We start from the raw sequence: 8,790 nt of genomic DNA, 5'->3' as shown, positions 1-8,790 counted from the left end.
AATGGAATTATATATTGGAATTATATATTGGAATTATATATTGGAATTATATATTGGAATTATATATTGGAATTATATATTGGAATTATATATTGGAATTATATATTGGAATTATATATTGGAATTATATATTGGAATTATATATTGGAATTATATATTGGAATTATATATTGGAATTATATATTGGAATTATATATTGGAATTATAGTCTTGAGCTATATTTGCGTGTCTAAAATAATTACTGGTAGGCTCCTGGTAGATTAGTCAGAGGCAATGATTTGAAAAAAATGGGCTGTTTGTGAATTGGAGAAACTGTCTTAATTTTGTGTTAGCTAGGATAACTTTTTTGAACAACTTCAGTGATACTTCGTTATGATAGTAGCAGTAGGCAGCAAAAAAATGTGTGGAACATTATAGTAGTGAAGTAAGAATGGTGTGACCATGTTCAGAAGTTTAGAACTGGCATCTGGATTTATCTTTTTAATAGTGGCATGAGGTACATGTCCTTGGTGACAAAAAATAACTTCCTACAATGAAAGACATCTGCTCTTTTTGTAACAGTAACTTTTGTAAATTGACCCTGTTTGAAGTGGCTTTCGTATTTATTCTCAGAACAATTTCCTCCCAATTCTTTTTTCTTTTCTTGTTTGTTTTTGTTTGGTTGGTTTTTTTTAATGCTCATTTTGCCATTGTAATAAATGTAAAAAAATAAGGAGAGCTGAAAGTGGGAAGAAAGGAAGAATGTTGAGAATTACTTTGTGCTCTGTAGTAAGTATGCATCAATGTAAGGAAGGTTTTAGTATAGCTCTTTGATGTTTTTTGATGTCTGTAACTAATTGGAAATCACCTATTTTTCATTTGTAACAGAACACATTTGCATCTTAAAGGGGGAGTTGTACAAAGAGAAATGCTTTGGGATTTCCTCCTATGCAGGACCAGGAGTTGGACTCCATGATCCTTGTGGGTCCCTTCCAAGCTGGCATATTCTGTAGTTCTCTGATATGAAAAATATGAGCTAATACCAGTGTGTAAATACCTTTCCCATTTCTTAAAGCTTTGAACCATGTTTCACAAGCAAATCAAGCTTCATTCTAATTTTTTCTGTCACTATAATAGTTGTGTAACAGGTGTTAAGGTAGCCAATTCACAGACCTCTCTTGGGAACTTAACCAGGATAAAGCTAAGGTGACACAACAGTGAGTTACATCTTTTTACTCAGATTTGTTCCAAAGCGAGCGGTTGCATAAGTGCTTGTAGCAATATTGAATTGGGAAGGACGGAATATGAACAAGTTGCTGAGGCCAGGGAGAAGGTAGGATTGCTGCATGTGATGGTAGTTGGTTCAAATGAGGCTGTGGTTTCATAAGCTGTTAATGGGACTGTATAGGGAGCCCCCGGTGGTCTAGGGGAAAAGACACTGCACTGTCACTGCAGAGACCCAGGTTCGATTCCCGGTTAGGACACTCCCCGGACAGATGGAGCTCGTTAGCCCGTAAGGCAATCCATCTACGTCCTGAGGACCTCACTGCCACCGTCCAAGCGTGCTTGGCCCCGGCAGATGAACCTCAGGATTAAAGGGTGGGCTCAGTTCCGCGCACACTGTGTCTCACCTATAAAAATCCAATGCACAGACTGGAAGGTGGAAAGACCTTCCCCGGTTCTTTGTTCGCGAAGATTGGCCATTATTAATGGGACTGTGATGTTTGATTTAGGGGTTTGGGTATTTTTTTTATAGCTGCAAGTACATGCAGCTGCATTTAGCTTTTCATAAAATCAGTTTTTCTATAAATGTGTAACATGAGTATTGAGTTATAGACAAACTAGCACTAGTGCTTTTAATTTACTATTGGAAATAGCAGATAATTTAGTAGAAAATACCTTCCATGGGGATCACACTTTTAAGTGTAGAAACTGCTACCTAAGGACCAGATCTGTACATCTAGCTGCCATGATTCTCTATCTGGAAGGCAAAGAACACATCCAGATGGTAGATCTAGTTAGTTGTTCTCTCCTATTCTAATTTACTACCAGTAACATACAGCAGTTTGAGAGTAATACTTTCTTTTTTGGTAAAAGTGGGAGAGAAAGTCTGAAATGCTGGAATAAATGATCTTGTTAGTGTTCTTTCTCCTTGATCTTTGACGCGTTGATTCATTTTGAACAAGGTTCTTGCCTGTAGTCTTTCATTACAGTTGAAAGTTTGGAAGTTTCCAGATGGGACTGTGTGATGTGGTGCAAGTGGAGATTTAATTCTTTGCTCTTCGGCTTTTTGAATAGTCCATCTTGATCTTCTGGTGCTTTGAGAAATTTGGCTCTTTTCAGGGGAATTGAGAGTTGTCTCAATTGTAAAGATGTTTCAGATTCCTTTGATTGCTCTCTCTCAATTCCTACAAACTTCGTATGTTTTTATAACTGAGGTACATGGCATATACTGTGTGAATAGTTGCAAGAAAAAAGAGTAAAAGCTTAATTTTTTCCTAGATCCTTTCTTACTGAAAAACAGAGAGTGTTAAAATGGCAGAGTTAGTTGTTTGTCTGTGTAAACAATATATGCTTGGCTGAGGAGAGTATGAGAAAGAATTGAAGTAGGGTAAAAAAGAAAATATGTGGAGAGTAGTAAATCAGTGGTAATACTGTATCCAATTAACATCACTTGCTTTTCATTCAGTATTAAGTTACAAGTGAGTTATTAAGAACCCATGGAGCACATGACCTTATTTGATAACAGTTCATGCTATTATATTTAAATAGTGTCATCTTTAAAAAAAAAAAATCAAGTAGGTGTACTCCTTGCATGTAAGCTTCTGGTGAAGTGATAACAACCTTATGGTTCAAACTGTATGCTTTGTAAAGTATTTATGAACCTGCATGGAGTTTCTTTTTGACTGTACATTTGAACTTAGCTTATCTTGTCCTGAATGGGTCTTCTGTGATCCTATACATATGAGAGGTGTAATAAATTCATTAGGGTAATCTATATTATATGTTTAGACAGTAGTGCATGTAGTTAGAGCGTAAGGCAGATCAGGTGTTTCTTCTTCACAAAAGAGTATGTGAGGGTATATTTAAGCAGGGATTCATTAAAAATGTATCATGTTAAAAATAAAGCAGTCATTGAATTCTGATCCATCACACATGTAAACTCAACAAAGTTTATAAATGTTGTGTTGTGGAGTTTAAAATGTGTTTCCAACATCAGTCCCTAAATTTAATTCAGATACTGAAGTAGTGTGTTTGCAGGTGTGCATCTGTTAGAGAGGAAGGCTTAATGTCTGGGTTGAAATTGTCGTGTCCTTTTATTCCTCTCCCGTACTATCAGTTTTCTGGCTTGCTCTTTTAAATTGTTCCCAGATGTTGTTAGAAATGAAGTGTTTTACAATGCTGTTGGATTTCCTTAAATCATGAGATCTGTCTCCTGGCTTGTCATACCCCTTGGGAAATTCGTGCCTGTAGGCTGAGAAGGACTGGTAAATGTGCAGTGCAGCTAAAGTTCTCCTATTTTTCTTTCAGCTGGGGGAAAAGGAGGGAGATAGGGAGGGCAGAAGCATCATGTTTTTTGAGAGAGATTTTTAATGTCAACAAATTCAGGTACCGCAAATGAGAGGATTTATCAGGAAATGTATTTTTCAATATCTTTGAGTGTCATCTTTATATTTTCTAGTGGGAATTTAAGAAGTTATTTTGGATGAAACTGTTGAGTTTTTACCAAAGTGCAATTTTGTCACTTGTTTACTGTCTCTAGTAGTATTGGCTTAGTGTTCTTGTAGTATTGTCATGCTTCTACATACATTTCTAGTATACCTTCTGTAATACACTGCTATGTTAGGTTCAACCATATCTTCTGATCAGTCTCCATAGCCCTGAATTATTGGGAAAATAGCTCATGTTTCTTGGACATAAACAGTTGTCAAAAAGTACTTGCATGCATAAAAGACTAAATGGCTTTAGTAACTCTCAAGCTAAAGTTGTTGCTTTCTGGTTGTACCTTGGATGTAATAAAATCTGGGGAATGTTTGAAATATTTAAAGCCCTATCTGGCACGTGAGGAAAATAGTTGGCAAAGACTTCTATATAGTATAGTTTTGATTAGCTTGGAAGGATAGTATACCTGTAATGACTTCCTGAAATTACACAGCTACTTAATATAACCTGTGATAGCATGAAGCTTTATAGTGGTCTGTTCTGGGGGAAAAATCTGAAGTCCTTCTATGTAAATCCAGCTGGTGTAGTGAGGGATTTTGAGTTAGCTATGACTGTTAAAGCAAGGAGCTAGGAGATTAATTTGCTCAGCTAGGGGCTTCTTTTTCTTTGTGTAGTTTATTTTATATATTCTGGAAGTGACAATATCAAAGTGGTATCTTCAGTTTACAGTATATAAAATAATTTTTGTATATGTAATTTTGAATTTTATTTTAATTATGTAATAAAAGTGTGAGCTGGTATTTTTTTACCTTTTTTGAAAGTGGGTCCTCCGTGTCAGTTTTACATAATTCCATTGATTGAAGCCATACATTAACATGATGTTTTCACACCGTGGATGGAAAGGCTCTCATGGGGGCAAGGGTGTGATAACATGAGCTTCAGTGAAAGGACAGTATTGACTGCAGTAAATTCAAGGTTCATTCACTGCAATTGCCTTGTTTAGTTTTTATACCAGTATTTTTGCAGATGCTGGTTTCATAAAGGAATGTTCTAAATGTCTCTGATATGAGTAGTTAGTGGTTAGCTTTTATGGAAGATTAATGTAGATTAATCTTCTTGACATTGGTAGGAATAGAAACAAGGCAGTGAAGACTTGTGCTGTTGAGGACTACATGTCAGAAAATGACCTATTAATAGTATAATAGCAGTTTGTACTTCTTATTTTGTCCTTTATAATCTCCTTACCTCATGCTAAAATGGATATTCAATTAGTCTCTACCATGTTGCTATTACAGTAACTTTCCTTTGCAGTCTATGATGAAGTAAAATCATTGTGGTGGTTTTTGTTTGTTTGTGATTTTAACTTAGATGGCGGAAACATTCATATCCATGTGTTTGTGATCTTCAGTATTGTTACACAATCTCAAATTTGCTTTGATTCTTTAAACACAGCAGTTTGCACAGATGGGGGGAAAAATTAAGTGAACATTGCTCTTGGATCTTCCATTCTTCTTGAATCTGATTCGCTGTGCTCTTCAAAGATCTGACTTTAGTTTCCTTACCTCTGAAACACTCAATAAAATTACCTAATTTAGTTTAAAGGTTTCTTTGTTCTGCATGATTTAACTAGCAGAACTGCTGTCTTGAAAGTAAGACTAATTAAATATTCAGGATGCTTGGAAAATTGGTTATAGTTCTTGAAATTCATAGCAGAGTTATGTCTGTGACATAGAGAGTTATGAAAAGCTTTGCTCTTTGAGTAAAATGCCAGTCCTTTTTGGCTTAACACCCTCTAAGAGAAGGTGCACATAAAACCAAACCCAAGCACCCCAAACAACAAATGGAATAGTCTCATCTCTGCGGAGTAAATGTAAGTAAAATAAGTATTTATGTCTATGTAATTAAGGAAGTGCTTGTGTCACGTAGTAATGCCAGTGTAAGAGCACACACTGACTTACTTGGGGTGCTTATATTAAACTGCTTTACTAGACAACCAGCACCTTCAGATAACCCATTTGAAGTAAATCACAATTACCAGGCAGTTACTGCTTTTGATTTTGTAATTTAATCATTCTGTGTCCAAGTGCATTGCGTGTCTTTGCTGCATAGCTGGTTTTAAAGTTACACATTGACTGCAGTATAGAGGTGTCTAGGCCGCTTAAGAACCAGTTAGGAAAAACAGGCATGTATATCTAGTAAAGATGATTCCTCACATGGTAAAAGACATCTTTGACTTAAAGCTTGGGAGGTATGTATGGGAGTGAGTTAGCAGACGGTTGCTACACATTTGTGATTTCATGGGGAACTGGAAGAACATTCCACATTTGAACCTACTGATTTGTGAATCAGACTTTTGAACACTAATTTATGTGAATAAGACAAGTGTAGAATTATGATACAGGCCAATGTAAGAAATTCATATTTATTTATTCTTCTGAAGCAGAAATGTTAAAACTTTCAAGTGCAATGATAAGATCTTGTGATTGACTGTGAAGGTATTCATGAAATGTAAAATGATAACGTTTCAAAATGAAGAGAGAACTGTTCTTGAAACATACAGTAACTGAATATCCACTCTATTGAGTAATTTGTGCTTTTTGAAAGCCTGATTTATGAGGAACTAGAAGTTTATGTAATCACACTTGCGTTCTTTCATTCAGCAGTTGCTCTTGTAAGTAACTTTCTGAAGCTGAAGACAAGGCAAATTTGAGATAGTTCAGAATTGTAAAGTTCCTGCATGTTCTGGGAAGAGCATTCATTTGGTACTGGGGTTGCTTCAGCTGTTTATGTAGTAACTGCTGTACCATTGCAAACTAATGTCTGTCATATTGAGGAAAAAAAATGCTACTGAATTATGTTAATCAGCCTAACTGTGAACGGATTTAATCTCTGCTGCTACTTCTGCCTCTTCAGTTGAGCTGTCCAGGCTGCAGACAGGGGCTCGCAGGCAAGGCTGGGTCAGTAGCTGTGAGCAGAAAAAATTGCTGTTATCCCTGAGTAAGCTGGTGCTGCTAGTACTCTTGAACTCTGCAACTTTCTACCTTCATCAATACTATATTAGAAAAATAGAACATTAAAGACAAAGAAGGAACGTTTGTTTCAGCTTACACTGGGTGCCTCTGTTAGTGTATTGTATTTATAGTAGAAAGCAATGTGGTTTGAATAACAGTTTCTATAACTTTTCTATCTTGTTTCTCAGCTTTGTGTTGCTAAATTTTTCCTTGCTTATATCTGATTTCAAATTCATCCTTATATTGAAAAGTATTAGTCCTTCTGGTGGTCCTACCTAATGTTGGAATTAAGCACAATGCAATTTTAGAGGAACTCTACTGTTCTGATAGGCACAGATTTGTTGCTTGCTATGTACCCTTAAGAGCTTAGAGCATTCAATAAACTGTGTAAACAGATTCACTAACTAGTCGTGATTCTGTCGTGGTGTCCACAACAGAGATGAAAATACTTGTTTTTATAAAGATGGGGAGTAACTGTTTTCTTTCATCATTTCCATTTTAGCTGTGACCTGGATTAGTCTTAAGGGTGCTGTGGAAATACTTTTGAAGTGGGGATAGAACCTATAAGAAATAAAAGATAATATTCAAAAGATGCATTATTTTTTTTTTTTTTATTATAAGATCACATAAATATTTTGTAGGCTTTTTGGTAGGTTAAGTCTTGAGGGATGAAGGGGGCTGGGTGGTAAAAGAAAAAGGAAAGAAAAAGGTGTGAAAAGCATAAGTCTCTTCAGTTACGTCAAATGCCCGTCTTACAAATTATTTGAGAAGAAAGGATTATCTTGTATTTTTTGCAGCCCACGTTCAAGTTATTCATTAATTGATATTTGTCCTGTTTTAAGAATTACAATGGAGATGTAATTCTCCATCCTAAGTTGTGTTTTGCAGAACAAATGGATGTCCCCAAAATGAAAATTGATCATTTCCTGAGAAGACAAGTCTTTTTTTTTTTAAATAGGGGTGTCAGAATTGAGCTAAACTCCATATTTCTATTTGTATAGATTTCCCTTGTAGTTTCAACTAGATATAATAATTTAATATATGTGTATTAAAGTATATAAAACTATAATTTAAATGTTATTGAAATAGACTATATTTAATCATAATAATATTTTAGTTTGAAATGCTGGATAAAATTATTGTTCAGCAGTTCTCATTGTGTCCAGAGGTGGTTTCATTTCAGCGGTGGGTTAAACTGTGCTTAAGCTGCTCTCATTTCAGATTGCTATGTAAATATACCATTTTACTTAGATTTCAAGTTGTTGCACTTATCTGAAAAAAGGAAGTATCATCTTTAAAAATCACAAAATAGAGGAAAAAAAATCTCTTACTGTCTCTTTCTTTTTAGAGAGGATCTGACGAACTTCTTTCAGGCAGTGTACTCAATAGCCCGAACTCTAACATGAGCAGCATGGTAGTTACTGGTAAGTGATGCCCTTTCAAAGGAGAAATCTATAATTTATACTTGGACTCATTTCCTTTTTACGAGGGGAGAACACTGAAACAAGAATCTGTTGTGCTATAGAGGGATAAACTGTTGGCATGTATTAGACTATAGTGACCTTATATATATTCACAAACCTTGGGTATCTGAGAAGAATAACCCCATAAAACAGGAGGCAACTTTGAGATGTGTGCGCACTAAATTGTTGGTGGGTGACGGGATGAAAAATTACACTTGTCTTGTACAACTGCTTTTAAAGTAAGGAATCACAATTGCCAAGCGAAGGTAAACAGCTTAACTCCTCTGTGACATCAGCTTTTTCACACTTCGACGTCTGCAAGTCTGGGCATTACAAGGAAGAACACTGTGCCAGTTTTATAATACAGTGTGGATTCAGGAGAACAAAGTTTTCCTCTGTTCTGGTTGACTGCTAAAGCAGGAAGCTTCACTTTGCTCCTACAGTTTGAGATCGCAGTGGTAGAATGTCAGTGCAAAGTGAATATGGTTATTCTATAATCAAATTTCTAGTGATGCAAGATAGGTTTTTCATTAATTGGCACTTACTAAAATGTCTTTTTTTGCAGTTGATGCTGTATGTTGAATGTGCATTGAGTTCTCTTGGAAAGCTCATTTTAGAGGTCTTGCTTTTTCCCCCCCCCCCTTCATCCTGTTAGTTGTTTTCTTGTGTTTGGT

The 8,790-nt window shown here is 35.7% G+C and overlaps 1 protein-coding gene across 9 annotated transcripts in view; it reads left to right on the top strand.

Annotated features, from left to right (window-relative positions):
* The window catches only part of PTBP2 (polypyrimidine tract binding protein 2), a 49,585-nt gene that overhangs the window by 6,659 nt on the left and 34,136 nt on the right, over window positions 1-8,790 (top strand). For 7 of the 9 annotated variants that reach the window (XM_027879932.1, XM_027879931.1, XM_027879930.1 and 4 more), the window contains exon 3: window positions 8,002-8,077. The exons of 1 other annotated variant lie outside the window; for it this stretch is intronic. In XM_027879932.1, the coding sequence (XP_027735733.1) occupies window positions 8,002-8,077 (76 nt within the window). Of the gene's footprint in view, window positions 1-8,001; window positions 8,078-8,790 lie in introns of those variants that run through there. One more of the 9 variants, XM_027879934.1, reaches the window with a different exon arrangement.

The sequence above is a fragment of the Empidonax traillii genome, unplaced genomic scaffold, assembly GCF_003031625.1.
Source record: "Empidonax traillii isolate 1590-97213 ecotype Southwest subspecies unplaced genomic scaffold, ASM303162v1 scaffold62:size2133460, whole genome shotgun sequence".
Taxonomy (NCBI): Eukaryota; Metazoa; Chordata; class Aves; order Passeriformes; family Tyrannidae; genus Empidonax; species Empidonax traillii.
The sequence above is the reverse complement of the archived record's forward strand: the minus strand, read 5'-3'. Positions and strand labels throughout refer to the sequence as shown.